This window comes from Mytilus californianus, unplaced genomic scaffold (assembly GCF_021869535.1).
Source record: "Mytilus californianus isolate M0D057914Y unplaced genomic scaffold, xbMytCali1.0.p SCAF_6, whole genome shotgun sequence".
Lineage (NCBI taxonomy): Eukaryota > Metazoa > Mollusca > Bivalvia > Mytilida > Mytilidae > Mytilus > Mytilus californianus.
In genome coordinates this window covers 15,680,447-15,704,758 of record NW_026262712.1, presented here as the reverse complement: position 1 = coordinate 15,704,758, position 24,312 = coordinate 15,680,447, and the positions used below count along the sequence as shown (strand labels likewise).

The 24,312-nt window shown below is 31.7% G+C and overlaps 1 protein-coding gene across 2 annotated transcripts in view; it reads left to right on the top strand.

The window, feature by feature from the left end:
• Positions 1-24,312, top strand: part of LOC127707004 (C2 domain-containing protein 5-like) — a 93,149-nt gene that overhangs the window by 4,531 nt on the left and 64,306 nt on the right. The window contains exons 3-17 of one of the 2 annotated variants that reach the window (XM_052211771.1): positions 946-1,032; positions 2,006-2,046; positions 2,333-2,463; positions 3,529-3,624; positions 5,156-5,311; positions 6,664-6,724; positions 7,545-7,673; positions 12,324-12,472; positions 13,226-13,326; positions 13,986-14,094; positions 16,781-16,895; positions 20,212-20,415; positions 22,154-22,258; positions 23,332-23,421; positions 23,880-23,937. In XM_052211771.1, the coding sequence (XP_052067731.1) occupies positions 946-1,032; positions 2,006-2,046; positions 2,333-2,463; positions 3,529-3,624; positions 5,156-5,311; positions 6,664-6,724; positions 7,545-7,673; positions 12,324-12,472; positions 13,226-13,326; positions 13,986-14,094; positions 16,781-16,895; positions 20,212-20,415; positions 22,154-22,258; positions 23,332-23,421; positions 23,880-23,937 (1,632 nt within the window). Of the gene's footprint in view, positions 1-945; positions 1,033-2,005; positions 2,047-2,332; positions 2,464-3,528; positions 3,625-5,155; positions 5,312-6,663; positions 6,725-7,544; positions 7,674-12,143; positions 12,473-13,225; positions 13,327-13,985; positions 14,095-16,780; positions 16,896-20,211; positions 20,416-22,153; positions 22,259-23,331; positions 23,422-23,879; positions 23,938-24,312 lie in introns of both variants that reach the window. The other variant, XM_052211770.1, reaches the window with a different exon arrangement.

Below are 24,312 nucleotides of genomic sequence, written 5' to 3'. Positions count from 1 at the left end.
TTATGTTTGCTTTAAATGAATGTTCGAATCATACATATCGCTTATTCCAGCTACACATACAGTACAAATGTCAGTATCATTACTTTTCAAAATGAAACTAAATTTATCTTGTTCAGACATATTGACAAAAGATGGAACTATATCACTTAAATTACAAAAGAGTATATTTCTATTAAATTCTAACGCTTTACATTTAATGAGGAAATGGAATTCATCTTCAATTCCATCCTTGCAAAGTGGACAAATTCTCTGTTCTAAAGGTGTTCTAGTATATCTACCAACTTCTATTAGTAATTTGCTATTACTAATTCTAATTTTTACCATTTTAGAAATAACTTTTTTTTTAAGGTCCAGTAGGAGATATTGTTCTAATTCGTAATTATTTTTAACTTTGCGATACGTTCTTAGTTTATTACCATGACTATCTTTATTAGAGTCACAAAAAAGAGCTTGTTTCCAGGATTTTATGAATTCCTCCTCTAATTTCTTTTGAACAGAAGAAAGTAATTTTGTCTTTGACATAGTATTCTGATTTTCCCAAACATGCTGAAAACCAAGTTTACCAAATAACACTTTTATTTTACTACAAAAACCATTAGACATGTTAAAGTTTTCACTGTATGCTTTCTTTACCATACTCTCGCTATTCATATTAATGATATGAATCCAGAAATTAATTGTATTTTTAAGGGCTGACAATGAAAGTGGGAATAAACCTAATTCAGCAAGTATATATGCTTTCAATTAAAAAAATGACATATGTATAACTTGTAAAAATAAAAAAATGCTGTATAATTGCCAATGAGACAACTATCCACCAGAATCCATATTGCATGGATGTAAGCAGCTAAAGGCAACCCTTCAACAATTTGACTTTTATATCCAAAAATTAAATGAAATTCTACAATATTTCTGTCATGTATTTATGTTTCTAAATATTGATAGGTAAAATTTGGTAGTGAGACAGTGAAGACAGACGTGTTCAAGAAATCTTTAAATCCACATTGGAATTCTGAATGGTTTATATTTGAGGTAAATAGTTTTTATTGATTATTTAGCATCATTCCATGGTTAATCCCATCATTCCCATTGCATGATCAATGTGGCTGTTGTTACTAAAAAAAGACATTTTATAAGAAAAGGGTAAAAGCTTATAATACTCTTTTATAGGAAACTAATCAGTCTTATAAGAACCAAATGACAATGATGAAATTTAATATTGAAAAATAACCTATATAGATTTTAATGGATGTTTTTTTTTTTTTCATATTCTTGAGCTGCATCATTCATAGTCTGTTGAAAGAATTTTGTGATCTTGCTTCAGAGAGTTTGATGTATATGGTGATAGATTGTCATGTTCATCTGGCCCGAGAACACAGTTATTTCGTAGTGCATTTCTTTAAGACAATAAATTAATCATTATGCCTCTGTGTCCTATAGGTACCATGCATAGTCACATTTGTCATCCTCGCTTATGATTATTCCGTTTGGATTATTTTGGGAGGAAAACGAAAATAAAGGCGTCCAGATATAGTTTCTGTCATCGGACAGACTTTTAAGTCATAGATAAGACTTCCGTTTAGGATGGTTTGCGGTCACTGATATATTATATAGAGACTCGCCACATAATATATCAGTTACCGCCGTGGATAGTAAACTTGGAATGGATAGTAAATAGCAAATACACTTAATTTATAGTATATGTATGTTCATAGTATACAGAAAAACGTGAACATAATTGAAATTAATAGAAATAAAAAAATAACGGATTTTGAAAAAAAGGGAGGGCTAAAAAAAAAATTGTCCTGTCCCCAAGTACCTATGACTTTTGATACCTTTCCTGAAATTCTCGTCATAAAATCTTTTACAAAAATTCATCCTACAACAGTTTACATACTTTCAACCACGCTCTGAACAAGGATCCTAACTACACAAATCCTTGCTCTAAATGTTCGCCATTTCGGGGGTGTGTTCTAGTTAATCTTTATTTTGCTTCAATCTACAGGTAGAAGACAATGTTCTGCAGGATGAGCCTCTAGAAATTAGGTAAGGATATTCCGTAAAATAACAGCAAAGACCATTTTTTATAATTTACAGCATTTATTTTTCTATCATCTAACACAGATTTTGATGCAGGTTTTGCGTTGAACTTTAAAAATAAATTTCTACTTGTATGTTTAAACATATTTGATGTAGCATTACACAACTAAATGTAACACAATTCAAACGAGAAAACCAACAGCCTGTGATAAAATAACAAACAAAATACAATAACGGTAACTGCTTTATTTCTGGACATTGGTATATTACTGCCAATTATTATGCATTGCAGAGTTTTGGATTATGACACCTATAGTGCTCATGATGCAATTGGTAAAGTTTATGTCGATCTGAATCCCCTGCTGAGTAAAGAAACTCCAAACATGATCAGTGGATGGTTTCCTATCTATGACACTATGCACGGTGAGTACAGAGACTCCAAACATGATCAGTGGATGGTTTCCTATCTATGAAACTATACACGTTGAGTACAGAGACCCCAAACATGATCAGTGGATGGTTTCCTATCTATGACATTATGCATGGTGAGTATAGAAACTCCAAACATGATCAGTGAATGGTTTCCTATCTATGAAACTATGCATGGTGAGTACAAAGACTCCAAACATGATCAGTGAATGGTTTCCTATCTATGAAACTATGCATGGTGAGTATAGAAACTCCAAACATGATCAGTGAATGATTTCCTATCTATGACACTATGCATGGTGAGTACAGAGACTCCAAACATGATCATGATCAGTGAATGGTTTCCCATCTATGACACTATGCATGGTTTGTATGGTGCAGTTTGGTGTAAAGTTTCTCTTATATTAAAAATAAGAACAAATCAAAATATCAAATTTTCAATTTTTGAGACAAGAAAAATTGCTGTCAGTTGATAAGCACTCATAAGTTATGTAATTTTAGTACATTTGTACACATGTGAGCCTCATGGTTCTCAGTGATTTGTGTTTCAACTGAAAAAGTATAGCTTACTAAATGCTAAATGGTTTTTTTAAAGCCATAACTTTCAGTGTCAGACTAAGTTCAGAATGTTACTATAATTGAATTGTATCAAGGCTGTCTAAAAATGAAATAAAGTTAATTACTCTTCTGGATAAGTTTCAACAGCCTCTGAATGTAATTTATTCCAATAGACCCATGTAACATAGATATAAATGAAAGAAGATATTGGGAATATGTCAATGAGACAGCAACCCAACTACACACAAAAACAAAGACATATTGATCAACATTGTCTATACAAAATGTAAAGATGTAAACAACTACTTCATTGTAATCATATAAAAAACAGCCAAAACATAAACATTAAATAAATCCTGAAAGGTTTGATTTACATAATAAGTTTGTTTAATCTTTTTTACAAAACGTTCCACATATCTGATAACAAGAACAGTATATGAATATGCTTTATTTATTTGTGTATTTTCCTGTGAATTTTTCTATTCTTTATTCCTTAACTAGGTATAAGAGGAGAGTTAAACATCATCGTGAGAGTAGAATTGTTTACAGATGTTAATAAGTTTCGACAGTCATCCTGTGGGGTGCAGTTCTTCAGCAGTAAGTTAACAGATCATTAACTCTTCTTAATTGTTTTATACTGTTATGAATTTATAAAGATTAATCACAATACTGTGGATTCATTCATTTTTGTGGATTGAGGAACAATTATATTTTCTTGGATATGAGATTTCATGGTTTTGTCAAAGTCTGCATACACATTATTGTTTAGGGGCCAGCTGTACCCAGCCTTTGGATGTGGGATTTTCTCACTGTGTTGAAGACCCATTGGTGGCCTTCTGCTGTTTTCTGCTCTTTGGTTGGGTTGTTGTCTCTTTGACACATTCCCCGTTTCCATTCTAAATTTTATACAAGACTACACTCAATTTGTTGTTCTTTGAATTTTTGATTTTTTGGTTTAATCTATACCAATGAAATCCATGAAAATTGGTTTACCCACGTGTAATAATGAAACCACATTAGCTTGGATCTTTAGGATTAAAGTCATAGTCCCAGGGTATAGTGTTTTGAAAACATGTGTAGAAGTAAACAACTGTATTAAAAAATTGTTCATTAAGGAAAGAAAGGGGTTGGCCTGTTACCTCTTCCCTTCATGAGATATTTCTTGTATCACACTGAACATGATGTAATACAAATGATTGATATGAAAAATGTGTTAATATGATTGGCCTATTCTGCAATGTGATACTAAATTCTGATGACTACTTTTCCTCTGTGGCAACAGAGGTAAATGATCCCTTAAAAAATATATAAAATTCTCACATTTCTTACCTGAAAACCTTCTTATTGTCAAATTTAATTCCATGAATTCTCAAGAGTTCAAAAAGCTTAAAATCATCTGATGTTAACATCCATGTTGGTGCCAGAAGTGGATCTACGACAGCAAATTGTTTAGATGTCAAAGACTAAAACAAAGTTTTACAGAATTTACTATTTGACACAAATAACAATTTCCCTGTTAAAAAGAGATAGATTTAATAGCTCGTGAGAATTGGATATAGCGTGAAATCAATACTTTATATTTAATTTCAATAATAACACCGTAAATTCAGAAAGTTTTGCCATGTTTTGAAATCGCAATAATTAAAATCGCATTTGTATCGATTGGTCAACAATCACAATTATAAATACATGCAATAATTTTTGAATTTACAGTAATAAACTGCACCTTTTATTATATTGAAATCAAATTGCTTGACTTGATATCTAGTGATATTCAATTCTCAGGAGATTTGAAACGTTTAACTCAAATTTTATTTTCAGATTATAAAAAAAGTTATTTTTTAAATTGTTTTCAAAAACTAATAAAATAAAAGAATATCAATATAATTCTTGCAATATCTTCTTTATTTGATATTAGCTGCTGAGGTTATGATGTGGGTTTCAATAACAACATTGTCTGTTTTTCAGCTGCAGAGGTGCCCAGTGGTTAAAAAAATGACGATAATGTATCTGAAGCTGCTGAGGTACCCAGTGGGAATACTAATTACGATAAGGATTGTGTTTTATTTCAGCTGCTGTAGAACCCAGTGGGTATAACAATAACAATATTGTTTATGTTTCATTTCAGCTGCTGAGGTACCCAGTGGATATAAGCTACAAATAATACATGGATTTGTTGAAGAACTTGTGGTTAATGATGACCCAGAGTACAAATGGATAGATAAAATTAGAACTCCTAGAGCTTCCAATGAAGCTAGACAGAGGCTCTTTTCTCGACTGTCAGGTAAATATACTGTTAAAGTCAATAGATAAAAGCAGAATTCCATAGATTCCAATATAATCAATACAACTCATTAACATCAAAAGATAAATGAGGATAAACAACTAAATGGTATGCAGCGTGACAGTGATAAGTTGTAACATGTGAGCACTTTAGGATATGTCAGATGCAAGGGTCCGGAAACGGTCATATTTGCCAGTCATGACCTAAACTGAAAGCTATTGTCCTAAACGGCAGATTGGGATTGGGGACAAATTTTATTTTTTTGCAGAAATAATTTCGGTCATTTGATTGAGATCGGATTTCTTAATAGCCATTTTGCCCTTGTTTTTTTGTTTTGTAATCCCTTTCCTGCAATAAAACTCCAATATAGTATAATTCTGAGGGCCCTCCTAATAACTAAAGTACTGCCTCTGGGAATTTTTGGCTAATGACCGCTTATCACTTTTGACCTGTGTTTTTAATTCACACCTGACATTGATCACAAGCTCCGACCTAATATCATAAGAGATTAAAATTCCATGACAACTGTCTTCATTATTTAATTACTTTTCAGCAAAGACAACAGTCAATTCTGATTTAAAGATTAAAACTTAATTAACATGTTTAATTTACGTAGAAAAAAGTAATTTTTCATGAGTTACACATGTGCTTTATTTACTATGTAATACACATGCGTAAATGCAAAATGATTTTATGCTGAATTAAACGAGTGCAACTGTTATCTGTTGTATTCAAACACTTTTAAAGGTAATAAAATTAAAAAGCCGGTGATTTCCTGTCAATTTGATAAACAAAACGAATCCCGGAAATGAATCTTGAATTAATCGTACTTTAGTATTGTTGCAAAACTTCCAGTTTTAATTTCGTCTTCAAAATAGAAAGACAAACTAGCGATGTCTAAGAAATTTACCATTTTGAGTCATTAAAATCATTTCAATTTTAAACTGTTGCCTTCCCTAAACTGTTCTTGAACGTTTTTAGAAAAATGGTAAGAAAATTCATGAAGTAAATGCAATGAAACAGTCAACACAAGTCTGTTGATGCTATGAATCTAGAGTGATTTCGACAATTTGAAAAAAGGACACAAACTTTTAAGTCATCTCAAAATGACCGAAATTGTGTGAAAAAATTTCCAGATCCTTGGTCAGATACCTACTTCCTTTTTTTAGATACTTTGGATTTTTCAATATGTTGAATGAACTTCAAATTTTTTGTCATACATTTTTCCAATACTACTTTACAGAATGTCTTCATATTTGGTCAGTAGTAATAAGTTGTACCTTGAGTGTTCTTTTCAGATCAGTCACAATAATGTACGATAATGTTACAAACACAAATTCTTCCTTTTTCAGGTGAATTGCAGAGAAAGATTGGAGTGAAAGTTTTAGATCTGGGAGGAAATGCTATTATAGGGTAACTTTTATCTCTGGGTAGAAATGCTATTTTACAGTAACTTTTATCTCACAAGTAGTAAAAGGATGATCTTCAGGCAATAATTTGTTACAAGTAGGCATGTCTGGATTGTCTTTTTTCTAAAGCACTTCCTTGATAATATAAATGTATTCAAATAAATGGAAATATGGGGTATACATCATTCAGGTAGCAACCCAACAGAACAAAAAAGTTAGAGACATGTAGAGGTAAACATTCAGTCTTCAACATCAGACAAGTGTTTTTACTATTGTCAAGATCTAGATCGCCCTGATTAAAATCAATTGTAAATAAATGTAAATAAACAGTTAGATATAATCTGGACACTTTAGTGCAGAAAGGTAATGCTTTCATGGCATCATAAAACATTGAAGTTGTTATATTTAGAATTGCCATTTTACAAGTAGTTTTTGGTCAATATAGAGATGAGCCAAGGTCTTATAATCAAAATAGGTATTTTACCTACATTTGCATATTTTAAAAAAAACATCTTGTAGCAAAAATGTCTTTACCACAGTAGGCAATTCCTGAACTCTTATATTAAGCAATATGGGCAATTAAATTTTTTTTATATTTGCCAGCAAGGGCAATTCTATAAATATTATTAACAGTATGAGCAATTCTAGAAATCTGATATTTAGCAGAATAGGCAATTGGATAGTTGTTTCATTGGCAATCATACCACATCTCCCCTTTCATGATATAGTAGCCAGAAGAACAATGAAGAATGTTGATGTTGAGGGTAAAAATCTATATATATAAAAAATAAACAATATCAGTATGACTTACCTTTTACTTTTAGTTACTACCAATGTTTTGATCTAGAAGGAGAATCAGGAATTGTAGCACGAGGTATAGGGACAGTAGTAAACATAGCTAAGATCCTCCAGCAGCCCCCCTCACCACAGGGGGTGTCACCTCTACTGAAAGAGTAAGTATAGCGAGGAATTATCTCCCTTGCATGGTTATAGGAATTTGGTATGTCAATAGATAACTGATTGCTTACTAGAGTAGTATGGTGATGAAAATGAAATAGAATGATTATTTCAGGAACCAGCCAGTTATGTTAAATTATTGTCAATGTAGAACTACTGAAAGTTGACTTATAAGATGGTCTACTTTATAAGCAAGCTGTCCCATTTATAGGTGTTTTGAAAATTGGTTTGTAGACCCACATTTACATTTTCATGTAGAGTGGTGTTTTTAAATGTATAATTCATTTTAAATGTATCTGCAGATTTGGTACTGAAATTATGATTGATTGATTAAGGGATATTAATATACAGTCTTAGGTCAAAAGTGTTTCACTGTTTTGAAATTCCCCTATTATTTCTTATAACAACATATTTTTTCAATATTTTGTCAAAAACTAATTCGAGATTTTGTTTAATGTTAAACTGATAAATGTATACAGTTTTTCATGGTTATTATAAAATATTTTTATGATATGTCATTACTGGGGAATCATTATTTGTATACAAATATTGAAATTTAGTGTCATGTTTTCCTATATAGTCATATGATCTTTTCTTACAGAAAGTCATACTTGTCTTTAACAGTGATTTCCCTAAAAGTATAAATCATAAATACATTTGATAATTATTGCAAGAAACTGCAGATATTTCTGTATTTAATGGATTAAAAAAATATTCAATTCGGGCATGCAATATCTCTAATAGAATTTTTATTAAAAATGTGTTTCTGATAAGGGGAACACTTATGACCTTAGACTGTCATTCTTGTTTATAAAGTAAACTGAAATAGTCAGAATTCTGCAATTTTTATTTCCTGAATATCATTGATGTGAATTTTAAAATGGGTAGAAAATCTCTTATTTTCTAATAAGATCGTCTTTGTCAATAACTACAAATAATTTGAATGGTTTTTTTTTTGAAATTTCTTAAATTGAATTGCTGTTTCTAGATTGCATATTGATTTGCATTGTATATTACTTTATTTTTTAGTATACGGTAATGTAAACATTGTTTTAATTGAAAAAATCTAACTAGTAGTAACTTTAAGAGTGTTTGTTGCTGAAATTTAAAATATTAACATTTTCATATGACATCTTCTTCAATAGATTTAATAGTATCTTTGCCAGATTAACCTTTCCCAAAACTGTTTGAATAATTCTTGATAAACAAAGATTGGTTCACTTGATCTCAGTTCTTCATAAAACAAAATTTAATTATGATGTCCAATTTTCTAGCTGTCCTATTATTTTACTAATTGTGACATTACCAAAACAGGCAACCATTCCTGATAACTTCACATAAAAAGAACATGTTCTTCATTTTAAAGACCAAATAGTATATTGTTCATGCGTATTAGCTAACACATCTTGATTACAAGTGACATAAATGCTCTATGACGTTTGAAAAAAAAAGCAGTAGATTAGAAAGTCCCATTTCGTGTATTTCCCTGATTCCAATACGAAGTTAACATCAAAATACATAACTCTGATTGAGCACAGCAAATAGCTATTGAATATTAAACAAAAAGATACACATAAAGATACTACACTACAATGATATACATATATGTATCTGAATTCTGTCTTGCATAAAGTTATACTTTTATTTTTTTGCTAACAAGCTCATGACGTAAAAGAAACAAAAATATATTGAATGCAAAGATTTTTGACATTTCCATGATTTAATATGATTAAACAACAACAATTTAATTTTTATATACCTTTTACCATTTCATGACAGTATTTTTCTTGAAGTGGGAGACATGCAGTGCCCACTGAAATCCAATGGCCTGTGGTACGTAGTCGATAACCCTATCACATACCGGTCAACCAAGTGGACTTTGCTGTTTTTGCTGATGTCTAAGTTGTGATGGGCCAAAATAATATTTTTAATATGGTTAATGTTTACCCTTTTTTTCCCCCAACATTTGGTTATAAGCTTACTAGCTGAAGGCTATTTTATCTAATCACATGTCTTTCACACAGAAATGGTATCATATCTCTGTATTGTAGGTAGTGACTAGTGTTAGGGTTACACAGATTTAGTATTTAATGTATTACAGCAAATTCTGTGTAATAATTACAAAGCTTACACCAAAATGTTGTGTTTAGTCCTAAACATTGGATATTCAAACATATATTAAATGTTTGATTCAAATCATTCCATCAAGGTATTTGATTTCAGATGATGTTATCTTAGTCATTTGTTCTATTGTTGGGCATAAAATCAATGTCAGGTATAAACATCTTAATTAGAGCTGTTTCATAAAAACATTCATGGGACCAAGGGAAGGCACTTTCAAATCCCAACTATGGGTTGGTGTCAAGTACAGTGATAATGTTTATAGTGAAACTTAACATTCGCCTCTAAAGATAGTTACCCCATTTTGAAAGTGCCTACCCTGGGTATCATATATTTGTAAATGCCCTTCATGAACAAACAATGAATTTCCCCACAATTCTTTAATTCTGGAATAGCCAATTGTATAGAATATTTGGTTGTCCTGTCATTTAACAAGATATTATGTTACATATTTTGTGTTTTTTACTTGATTTTCTTTGATATGATTGATTCGAAGTTTTTTCTACATCTGCCTCTGTCTATAATTTTGCATGACATAGATTTGCTTTTGCATGCATGCTGCTGGGGATACAAGTTTTTGCACAGATAAATTAAAGTTGATTGAACAACCTTATCCCTTAACTTAATAAAACATATTAAAAATGACAATTTCCAGTAAAATATTTGAGGTCAAAGTTTGTATATAAAAGAAGTAGAAAGAATTGTCATATGCCTGTAAAGAACAGATATTTTCATGATTATTTTAGTATACTGCATCCTTTTCAGTCAACGAGTCTGTCAACTAAACTTCCAATCTCTAAATTAAACATTCAGTTAGTTCCAATGTATTCACTTATACAATCAATCAATCAATCAATCAAACTGTAGACATGTTGTTGGAACAGGTATCAGCATACTTTTTGGGGATGTAAATGCATGTGTATTTATTAATATCTTGGACTGATGCAGGCATGTGTGATTACAGTCAGTGTTTTAATTCTAATATTGATTTTTTTATAAAATGATGAATTTCTTTTTTTTTTATTTACTGTTGCACAAAAATCATACAAGTATTTGATATTATTTGTAATTTGATTTCCTTTATCTGATACTGTTTCAAAGTAATACAGACAAGAAGATTAATTGCTTTTGGAGAAAAGATGCATTAGTATTATTTGAACTAAAAATATTTTTTTTAAATTCCAGCAGAGCTGTTTGATACATACAGATAATTAGATAAATTATAAGGGGAGATAATTATAAAGAATAACAATGTGTAGTTACCAGTAGTATTTAAGACATTTCATTAGCAAAATCAAAATAAATTTTAAAAGAATGGCAATGTGTACAGTGACATAAGTTTAAAAGGTAGAAAGATGTGATGGCAATTTGTTCAAATTTTGGCTAAATTAAATATGAACAGATCTGTATAATTGTCAATGAATGTTGTTTTTTTTTACTTGGGATAGGCATTATATTCAGTTACATTAGTTTAAAGGATTTTTTTTTGCACAGAGGTCTCAAACAAGCAAATTCCTGTCACAATGCAGTATGAGATAGTCATGTGATTATTAGGTCTTATTTTAGGCTGATTATACTTTATCAAAATAGTCTAATTTAATGAATACAATAACCTGATGTTGACAGTTTTTGATTATTGGGTCACAATATTAAAACTTTGTAGAAATTATTTATTTCTTGTTTTGAAATTTTAACAGTGGGGCCACCCCTCTCTCAAACAAATTACTGCTAAAATATTCTCTATATACCATATTCTGTACTTTTACCAAAAATTTCAATGGGCTAGGGGTGGTGCCACTTATAAAATCATGAAAAAAAGGTTGTAAAAGGTAAAACATTTCCAGAAAAATGGACTAAAATGAAATCTATTCGTATTTCAGGCTAATATATTTATAAAATACAACTATTCTTATTATGCTTTCAAAAATAATAAATTTAGCAATACATCCGCATAACATATACTCAAACAATTGAATTTTAAAAAATGTATGCGTTTCCAGGGCCGTTTATTGGGGTTACTGGCTCTACTCCTTTGTATAATTAAGTACATTTACAAAAACAACCCAAAAACGTGTCATTCTTCATGAAATATAATGAGAAACTGAATTGTTTTAGGAATTCCTTAGTGGACAAGTACTCTGGTATATATTGTCTGTTTTACAGCATTGGGATAGGGCGTTTGCTTGATTGGGTCTGTGCTTCAAAATAACAAAGTAACATATAATCATTTAATTAGACTCTCACTGTTGTTTTTGTTTTGTATAAACATAATATTTTTATTTAGATTTTTTGTACTAACCACACTAATTTAGTTTTTTCTGTTTCTTTCTTTTCTTTATTTACAGTTTGAGGCTGTATTCCATTCCTCATAGGCACACCCAACAGAGTGTAACTCCGCCCACAAGATACACCCAACATAGTGTGACTCCACCCTCTAGACCTGCACGCAAAATACCCACTGCCTCTCCCCCTCCCTCTGCTCCACCTTCTCTGCCTGGCCAATCAGCATTTAGCTTTGCTTTCAGTTCCCCTGTGCCTGAGGATACCTTGGCACCATCATCACCTCCTGTCCAGCCTGTAAGAAGTACAACATCTCCTGTCAAGATGGTCCCTCCATCACAGACCAACAGAAGATCATCAGACTCTGATATAAGTACCAACACGCCTCCTAAAGGTAAAACTATCACAATTAAGGCAACATATACATCATTGGGTGGTATTTCTGATTTTTAGGAATTTTTGTATGCATTTGGAACTCGTTGAGCTGCATCTGAAGATTGAAAAATTGATATATGTAACATTTATGCTTGGATATAAATGAAATAAACGTTTGTTTAGAAAAAAAAATTCCAACCCGTTAAAGACTATTTTTTTCAAACATTTGAACATGTTCAGTGATATGTTAAAGTTATAAATTCTGCTTTATAAAGAGAGCGTAAGTTTTTAGCCACAGAGGTAACTTCTTTGTCAGTTACAAGCTTTGTTGAAACACAATCATACATTTGGTAGAGTGTTATATATTAACATTTATTTTCTTGCAGAATAATTGATAATAATTAGTAGTTTTATTATATGTATTTTAAGAATTCATCATTTCTTCTATTCTCTTATGCGATCTTATTTTCTTGGTATGTTTAATATCTTAGTACTGTAGTTCTCTATTTTCTTGTTCATTGGTCATTCAGTCATGTTTCAAGTTATCTTGTCTTCTATTGGTCATATTCATTAAGTTCAAAGTTTTACCACACTTTTTGAATATCCTTGTCAGAAACAAGCTATATTACATATACATACAGCAGCCATATATATCTGGTAGGGCATAAATATAATTATACATTTCAATATTTCCTTGCATCAATCAAAGATTTCGAGGTTGCATGCCATATTTGAACACTTTGAATGACTAAATGAGACTGATTTATTTTAGGATCCAGTTTAACAGGAAGTAGTGGTAGTGGCAGTGCTATAGGAAGTGGAGGTAAATCTGTTTCCAAGTTATCAGCACAGCAACCAAGTATAGACTTGATGGTATGAATACAGTATAATGGAATAAGACATCCCTTTATGTATGGGAAAGGAAGTATCACATTCTTTACTTGGTACAGGCATTTTCAAATGATCGTGATTGGTAACAATTATGATTATATGACATTCAATTATGGCAGATTTGAACTGCTATTCAAACATTTAGAAATTAATTGTTTAAGTTATTAGATCTTGAATTTTATACAATTTGCACATAACTTCAGGTATAAAGTCCATAGTTATAATACTGTAAATTCAGAAATAATTGCGATTTTGTCATTTTAGACTAAAATGCGATTTTAATTTTTGCAATATTGAGAAAAGTCCTGTTTTAATCATATAAAAATTTCAAATTGCGAGTTTTAATTATTGCGATTATAACCCTGTCGCATTTTTCACAATAATAAAAACATCGCAATAATTTCTGAATTTACAATACTGAATGTTTCGCAATATAGTAAAAATAGCTTCTATGATGCTTGAATTATGCTTACCTGTCTTATCCTCACAACTAGAGATGTTTCTGGTATGGCTGAAACGATTACATGTACTTGCAGTTTCCATATAAATAAGCGAAGAAAGAAGGCCTTTAGATTGACCAAACATTATTGATCAAGAGTCTGGATTCCCCTATGTGCTTAAATTTGCCTTTTTTATTTCAGGAATACCCATTTTTCACTATGACTAGTTTTCCTGTGGGGTTCATATCACATCTTGGTGGTGTGGTGTCTGCCAAGTCAGTCAAATTATTGGACAAGATCCATAATCCAGGTATTTTGTATGAATAACTATGCTGTTTTCTTATTACTAATGTAGGTGTAATACCACCATTGATTTCCCCCTATTAGTCTTTGTTAAATTTGCACTTTTAAAAAAATTGTGCAGAATTTATCTTTGTTTCAAATATACAAATACTTTGCATGAGTAAAGTTTTATCCTGTCCAGTACTATAGACAAAATTTCACATAACATTTCATTGCATATAAGAAAATAACCATCACTGGAAGTTAACCAATCAAATTTCACCCCTTTTTTTCCTGTGTACAAGATTTAGTAACCATTTAACCTCAAGTTTCCAAAATATTCTATAGAAACACCAAATAAAAAAATAATGGTGCTTTGAAACACCCAAGATTTATGTTTATGACTCAGAAATTTTTTACTGCAATGAAATGTAGGATTAATTTCCTACAACTGTCAAATTCAAGGGAATATTTTTTATCGACCCTTTTTCTTTTTTCCATAACTTGGCGGCCGTAATCTGTTATCGTCCATTGCAGTGCATCTTGTTTTCTTACAAAAATCTTCTCATATGTAACTATTAGGCCAAATTTAACCAAATCTTTACACAATCATCTCGGGGTATCTAGATAATAAAATGTGTGCAACGATCCTGCCAGCAAACCAACATGGGCACCACAGCTAAAAATAGAACATAGGATAAAAATTCAAGTATAGAGTTTTATTTTTAAAACTGTTAAAGATGGAGAAAAATGACACGAGAGGAGAATATGTTTAGAAATTCAAGATCTATATATCGTCTATTTTTGACCAAAATTGTCAGACTACACCGTATAGGAGTTATTGCCCTTAAATGACAGCTTTTTACGATTTTTTTTTTTTTTTAGGATTATCATGAAAATTATAATAAATGGAGAGAAGTAATTTTAAACGGTACATAATGAGTCAATTTGGCCAGTATCATCAGTTGATTATTTTGGTCTTGCCCATTATCTTGAAAACTATAATAGATAGAAGGAAATGATCAGCAAGACAAGAATCCACAATAATATCAATATGGTGAAAATTATTTTAGATATAGAAAAACTGTAAACAGCAAAAAAGATCATAAAGACAAGATCTACAAATAAGCTAATGTAGCCAAATTTGTTGGTTATGTTCTTCTCATATATTTTATGATGGTATGATACTAAACACCTAACAGGAGGGATTGTACTTGATTTTCATATGATGAAGACAATCTTTCAATCAGTTTAATTGAGGTCTGGAGCTGGCATGTCAGTAACTGCTAGTAGTCCTTTGTTAATTTATGAATCATTGTCATTTTGCTTAGTTTCTTTTGTTACCTATTCTGACATCGGACTTGTACTTTTTTAAAACTGAGTTTTACTGTGCATATCGCTGTGTGTATCTTTATTTACATTGGCTAGAGGTATAGGGGGAGGGTTGAGATCTCACAAAACATGTTTAACCCCGCTGCATTTTTGCGCCTGTCCCAAGTCAGGAGCCTCTGGCCTTTGTTCGTCTTGTATGTTTTTTAATTTTAGTTCATTTATATTTTTTTGAGTTTAGTATGATGTCCATTTTCACTGAACTAGTACACATTTTATTTAGGGGCCAGCTTAGGACCACCTCTGGGTGCGGGATTTTCTCGCTGCGTTGAAGACCCATTGGTGGCCTTCGGCTGTTATCTGCTCTTTGGCCGGGTTGTTGTCTCTTTGACATATTCCCCATTTCCATTCTCAATTTTAAGAGTAATTGCCCTTTAATGACAATTTTTTACAAATTTTATGCATTTTGATAAAAAATAAACTAAAGTAAGATAGAGAGAAACTGTTTACAGAGAAATTATCAGCAACACAAGATAAACGAAAAAGAGGTGCAATGAATTATGATTTAGTCTCTATTGTTAGAGAGTGGCCATTTTTGAAGATGCACAATGATCCAGGTGAGGGACACCTGCTCTTTAGATCCTCTAGTTTTATGTACTTTTTCATTATTACATTTATATCACTATATAATTATTTTTTCTCAATAAGGTCAAGGTTGACTTTTGAAGTTCCTAAATGTTTAGGTACAAGTGTATGAACCTGTTCAACCATACAGATGACCCATATTTCATGAACTTTATGGCTTATCATCTTGATTAATTATGTTTTACTGCAAGTGACTTGAAGTGGATAGTATATAGTGATTTATCAGGCAGGGGATATCCATTGTGTTTCTACAATTTCTCTGAAACCCCTTAAAAGAATTTATTGAAACTCCTCAGAATCTTAGCCATATAATGCTAATTATTTTGTTGTTTTTTTTATCCAAATTATTTTTGAGGTGTTTCCTTAAGCAAAATCATAACCTTCACTTTTGATATGTATTGGGGGTAACATTTTGCAAGTTTTGCTTGCAGTACCTTTAGTTTTTTCCTAATGAGTAAAATGTCTGCCCTTCCTTGACAAACAATCATTTAGTAAAATGTCTGCCCTTCCTTGACAAACAATCATTTAGTAAAATGTCTGCCCTTCCTCGACAAACAATCATTTAGTAAAATGTCTGCCCTTCCTTGACAAACAATTATTAATTGCTCCTGTAGCATTTGCTTACATTTCTGTTGCAGTTAATTTTCATTTTTGAACAATTTAGTTAATTGCCTGCCACTATGTGTAGATGTTTAGTTATTTCTTATATAACCATTACTGAAGTGACTATTTAATTGCAGAGGAGCCTGAGACAAGAGATGTTTGGTGGTTGGAGATCAGGACAGAAATCAGATCACATATGAGGGCTATGGGGTGCCATGCTGTCCTGGGTTACAGGGAACAAACCTCTATTTGGTAAGAGATATAAATAGTGTTAATATACACTGTTAAGTCACGTATTGTGGATTCATTATTATTTGTTGGGTACTCATTTTCGATGATTGTGGAGTTTAGGGAAAACGCTAATTTAAATGTTCAACAAGTATAAATTGTCAATAGGTATGTATATAAACAAAAAATTTCAAAACCATGAAATCAAAATGTTCACAAAAATACCATTTTCCTCTATCCACTTGAAAAGGTACCCCAAAAAAATCAATAAATCCACAATATAACATTCAATCTACATTGAGATTTGAATTCTTTAGTTAGTTTTTTCAGTGGCAGCTCATCATGATATTGTGTATAACATATGGTCAAAGAAGGAACAATAAGGTAATGTAAAGACTTGTTGACTACTAAAAACCTATCACCCAGAACTACAATGTAAAGACTTGTTGACTACTAAAAACCTATCACCCAGAACTACAATGTAAAGACTTGTTGACTACTAAAAACCTATCACCCAGAACTACAATGTAAAGACTTGTTGACTACTAAAAACCTATCACTCAGAACTACAATGTAAAGACTTGTTGACTACTAAAACCTATCACCCAGAACTACAATGTAAAGACTTGTTGACTACTTAAAACCTATCACCCAGAACTACAATGTAAAGACTTGTTGACTACTAAAAACCTATCACTCAGAACTACAATGTAAAGACTTGTTGACTACTAAAAACCTATCACTCAGAACTACAATGTAAAGACTTGTTGACTACTAAAAACCTATCACTCAGAACTACAATGTAAAGACTTGTTGACTACTAAAAACCTATCACTCAGAACTACAATGTAAAGACTTGTTGACTACTAAAAACCTATCACCCAGAACTACAATGTAAAGACTTGTTGACTACTAAAAACCTATCACCCAGAACTACAATGTAAAGACTTGTTGACTACTAAAACCTATCACCCAGAACTACAATGTAAAGACTTGTTGACTACTTAAAACCTATCACTCAGAACTACAATGTAAAGACTTGTTGACTACTTAAAACCTATCACCCAGAACTACAATGTAAAGACTTGTTGACTACTAAAAACCTATCACTCAGAACTACAATGTAAAGACTTGTTGACTACTAAAAACCTATCACTCAGAACTACAATGTAATGACTTGTTGACTACTAAAAACCTATCACCCAGAACTACAATGTAATGACTTGTTGACTACTAAAAACCTATCACTCAGAACTACAATGTAAAGACTTGTTGACTACTAAAAACCTATCACTCAGAACTACAATGTAAAGACTTGTTGACTACTAAAAACCTATCACTCAGAACTACAATGTAAAGACTTGTTGACTACTAAAAACCTATCACCCAGAACTACAATGTAAAGACTTGTTGACTACTAAAAACCTATCACTCAGAACTACAATGTAAAGACTTGTTGACTACTAAAAACCTATCACTCAGAACTACAATGTAAAGACTTGTTGACTACTAAAAACCTATCACTCAGAACTACAATGTAAAGACTTGTTGACTACTAAAAACCTATCACCCAGAACTACAATGTAAAGACTTGTTGACTACTAAAACCTATCACCCAGACCTACAATGTAAAGACTTGTTGACTACTAAAAACCTATCACCCAGAACTACAATGTAAAGACTTGTTGACTACTAAAACCTATCACTCAGAACTACAATGTAAAGACTTGTTGACTACTAAAAACCTATCACCCAGAACTACAATGTAAAGACTTGTTGACTACTAAAAACCTATCACTCAGAACTACAATGTAAAGACTTGTTGACTACTTAAAACCTATCACCCAAAACCTATCACCCAGAACTACAATGTAAAGACTTGTTGACTACTAAAAACCTATCACTCAGAACTACAATGTAAAGACTTGTTGACTACTACAAACCTATCACTCAGAACTACAATGTAAAGACTTGTTGACTACTAAAAACCTATCACTCAGAACTACAATGTAAAGACTTGTTGACTACTAAAACCTATCACTCAGAACTACAATGTAAAGACTTGTTGACTACTAAAAACCTATCACCCAGAACTACAATGTAAAGACTTGTTGACTACTAAAAACCTATCACTCAGAACTACAATGTAAAGACTTGTTGACTACTAAAAACCTATCACTCAGAACTACAATGTAAAGACTTGTTGACTACTAAAAACCTATCACCCAGAACTACAATGTAAAGACTTGTTGACTACTAAAAACCTTTCACCCAGAACTACAATGTAAAGACTTGTTGACTACTAAAAACCTATCACTCAGAACTACAATGTAAAGACTTGTTGACTACTAAAAACCTATCACCCAGAACTACAATGTAAAGACTTGTTGACTACTAAAAACCTATCACCCAGAACTACAATGTAAAGACTTGTTGACTACTAAAAACCTATCACCCAGAACTAAAATGTAATGAATTGTTGACTACTAAAAACCTATCACTCAGAACTACAATGTAATGACTTGTTGACTACTAAAAACCTATCACTCAGAACTACAATGTAAAGACTTGTTGACTACTAAAAACCTATCACCCAGAACTACAATGTAAAGACTTGTTGACTACTAAAAACCTATCACCCAGAACTACAATGTAAAGACTTGTTGACTACTAAAAACCTATCACCCAGAACTAAAATGTAATGAATTGTTGACTACTAAAAACCTATCACTCAGAACTACAATGTAGTATCTGGTTTCATGTGAAAGTAGTACAGCATCAATGAAATTACTACACACTCAAGTGTGGTACAAGATAGGCATTTTACTGACAGATTGATTATGGATAATATTTAAGGTTGAGATATGTATCACTTTTAGACCACCATAATGGCAGAGTTAGGAACATAACTGTGTGAACATTGACTCCAGCAAAGTATTATTCCTTATTAACCCTTTGACCTAATCTTTTTTAGTTTAGATATGTTGTTTCCTGTGACTAAATGATGGTCAATTTCGATTTTTCACGATTTTAACTTTTATCGTTGATGAGTTTTTGACCTTTAAGTAGCGAAAAGTGATACTTAGATTGATTTTGGCCTTTCCATTTCTGAACCCTACAAAAATTCATTTATTTTTTATTACATAATCCTGTTTGGGGGTCCAGATTTGCAAATATCATTTTCATGCTGGTAAATCCGGTTTGCTGTCAGTCTGACAGCCTCTAGTCTAAAATATTTATTGCTTTAGTTACTTGTATCAAAAATGTATTACAGAGAATGAAATAAGAAAAACTAAGTCTTTGAAACTATCAACATTTGTGCTCTGTATTCTAATTTCAGTGATGAAATTATAGTTTTGTCAGCATCAGGAACAGCTGCCAGAGTACAAGTGACCTCTGACCCTGTCCCGTCAGTCAAATCTTCTACACAGCCACTGGTTCCCAATATGGACAGGTTACAGCTAGATAAAGATAGGGACAAGAGACTGTTTGTAGATGTTAACCTGGCGAATCAAATGTCTCAGAATAGACTATCATATGAACAGTAAGTCTGAAATTTTACCTGTTTAATTATGGATTTATTTAATTCATTGGGTACCAGTTTTAAATGGTTTGATAAACTTTTTTTTCTCATTGATATATAATTCTATGGTTTATCATCAGTTGATAATCTATTATTCCATGAAAATTGATAATCAACAAATAATATCTACAGATTGACCAAAAGAAATAGATATTTTTGTGTTTGAGAGTTATCCCAAAAATAAATTATCCCATAAATAATTAATCTGTTTTAAATACAGATCATGTGTCCAAGCTGTGCTAACGAGGAGACTTTCTGTCTTTAAAAACTTTCGGGATCCTCTGGTTTTGTCTGATTAATACACTCCTTCAAAAATTTGAAGGCTGAAAGGAGTAGGCCAGGTAAGATCCCTTTTTGGCCCCAAAATATAGTGTTTTAACAATGTAGTTAAAAATGCCACTTTTAGCTATTTATTGGAAAGTAGAATACTTTTGTTACATAAATATAGGCTGTTTTTGACATTACAATGGACATGCATCAGGTACTAGCATCATTATTTCATGCAAAAATACTGAAATCTTCACAATTTCAGCATTTGTGCTAATTTTAAGACGGTTTTTGATTAAAGTGGAAGTGGCAGCACTTGCATTCAGTCTAAATAACATATATAAATGTTGAGACTGAGTTGAATGCGTCCACTTTCATTTTAGACAAAAACCATCTGAAAATTTGCGTTTTATGGCATATATGATTTTTCATATTTAAGCTTGAATTTGAGCGTCTTGAATGACCAAATCAGTTAAAATTTTTAACATAAACTAATTGGATCGACTGAAGTAGACACTTGGGTGTTTAAAAAATGTCAAAAACTTTTCATCAGATGTACTTCTAATTTTGGGCCGAAATAAGCCCTTACCGGACCTTCTCCTTTCACTGGCTGATGTAATAATTATAAGAACAAAAAGTAAAATGGAGTGTTGTCAGATCCTTGTAAGCAAAGCTTAGACACAGGACCTGCACTTTAATCAGATTGAAAAATAATCATTGTAGAGTTAGTATTCAGAAATTAACAATCATGTTATGTACTATAATCAGCCTTGTATAATCCGCATACCCTTTTTCTCAGGTGAATGCAGAAAGAAAAAAAAAATTGTCACTTGTTGAAAAATCTGGTTATACTCTGGTAATTTCAAATCTAGTGTGATCATTTGTTGTATTTTCATGGAAAAACATGCTTTCCATCATCAAGTAGAAGTTGGAAGAGTTTTGAAAAGAAATATATATATATAATTTTAATAACTATCATGGTGGAATGTAAACCAACATAGCAAATCGAGTTTTTATCTCATTTTCACTTATAGTACTCTATAATCTGCACCTCTGCCTTCCAATATTTATTTATGAGAAAAAAAATGTGGACAATTCAAGACCAAATTAAGTATGGTTGTTTGGAATGTTTAGCTGAAGCAAGTGACTTTTAGAATATGCAGACAAAAACTCATGTTAAGATTAATGTTTGTAAATAGGTAAATGTATAAAGTTTAAGTCTGCTTTGTCTGGAGATGTATGTTATTCTCACTATGCTGTTTACTATATATAGAAAAATTATGATAAAAAATAGTAAACACATATGTTTCCATTGAAACAGTTAAAATTAAAATCTAAAGTCTAGGACCCAAACTATTATTTGATTTGATTTCATGTATAGTAGCAACTGACATAATTATACATATATATATATATTTGTGCCTATTTGCAGAGGAGACGAAGGATCACCAATATTCCAGTGTAGTTTATGTCATATACCCTATATATCTACATCCTTACCATTTCCTGTCAACCTGTCATCTTGTGCCATCTGCAGGTAATAGTTTCATTAAATATAAAGTCATACATTTATTTTAAAACCCTTGCCTGGTATGGAAAAAGGGGGAGTTGTATGTAGCGATTCTCGTGTCCATCCCTCTGTTCCTCACATTTTTGTCTCACCTTGACGGAGTCAAGACGCGAGACATAGGTATGTTGTTTCCGATGTAGGCGTCGGCGGCGTCAACAATGTATTAGTTTGTGATTAGGTCTAGTTTAAGGTGAACCACTAGTGGTTGGTCAATGACATTTGGTATGCAGTTGTGTAAGCACTGGCACATCTCATTGCCATGGAGATTATTTGGCCCTGCCCCCTCAGTCATGGTCTATTGACTTTGAAACTTTTGCTTAGTTTACATGTATTAGTTTGTGATTAGGTCAGTTTATGGGGAACCACTAGTGGTAAGTCAATGATATTTGGCATGCAGTTGTATAATCATTGGCATATCTCATTTCCATGGAGATTAATTGGCTCCGCCCCCTCAGTCATGGTCTATTGACTTTAAAACTTTTGCTTAGTTTACATGTATTAGTTTGTGATTAGGTCAGTTCAAGGGGAACCACTAGTATGCAGTTGTATAAGTGCCGTGATCGAACGGGCACTTCTCTTTCAATTCTCACCACTTCTCCCTACCAGTTTCAAAAAGAGAAGTCACTTCTCCCTATGATTTTGAAGTAGTGTGAGCCCTGGGATTGGAACATTATACACTTATTTGTATATTATAAACTTATTAGTATAAATTAATTTAAAGATTCTGGCTCAGTAGTAATCCTTAACCTATGGTAGGGATGTCTGTGATCACCTAATTCTAGTTTGATATGTGGTTTCCTAAGACCTATGAAAACAACAATATTATTTATATTATTAAAAAAAAATATTATGAATTAAGTCTTAATAGTAAAACTGTTTAGTATAGATAGTTTTACTTTGTCTTCTGTTTAAATAATCTAAACACACAAGCATTTTAAATGCAGTATCCAAAAAATGACTTGTACGAATACAAAACAACAGAAAAAATATGCTTATATATTGATATACTTTTTTAAAATATGTGGTATACGTATTTGTAGAAAGAAGAAAGTTCCAGATGTTCTTTTTACAACTATAGATCTACCAACAGAAATACAGACCCATGGAAAAGGGTCACTTATACAAGCCAGGTAAATACCATAGTCCATATAACAGAAATACAGTTTAAAAGGGTCACTTATACAAGCCAGGTAAATACCATAGTCCATATAACAGAAATACAGTTTGAAAGGGTCACTTATACAAGCCAGCGACTAAAATTTGAACTGTTGAATAAAGATCTTAGCTTCCAATTCATGGCATCACAATAAAGGCAGTTGTGACGTTACGGAAAACGTTCTTCTTGAATTATAGAAATATTACTTAAAAAAACAAAGCAACATGAACTCTACCAAAAAGCATTAAGTTGCTTACTGAAAAAATATAAATTTATGGATCTTTGTTTTGGTAGTGTGAAGAAAATTGATTCATGTATAAATACATATCAATGGAAATAAAGTATGCTTTCCATTTAATATTCTGTGAAAATTGGAACCCAGGAAGGAAGAAAGCTATATATGATTCACCTGTTTGTTTTGTTATTTTACAGAGTATGTAAAGCCAAGCTTAAAGCCAAAGGTGAACTCAGTGCTAAAGAAGTCAGTGATGTGAGTCTTCTTTCTATATACTCACTCTGTCAGGATATTTACAGAAAATTTTAGGACCAAGCTATTAGTGTTAATGTATGAAACTGTATTGTAGATGTAAGCAACTATAGGTCACTATGTCCTTCAACAATGAGTAAACCACAATGTAAACTATATAAGGCCCTGACATGGGTAAATGTAAAGCAATTGAAACAAGAAAACCAACAGCTTGTTTAATGTTCAAAATAAATATGATATACAGAAAAAACAACAACAAATTAACCACAGGCTCCTGACTTGGGTCATATAGAATTAGTGAGGTTAAACATGTTTGTGAGCGCTCGTTCCTTCCCATTCTTTTGTTAATTTGTGTAACAGCACTTCATATAAAAAAAC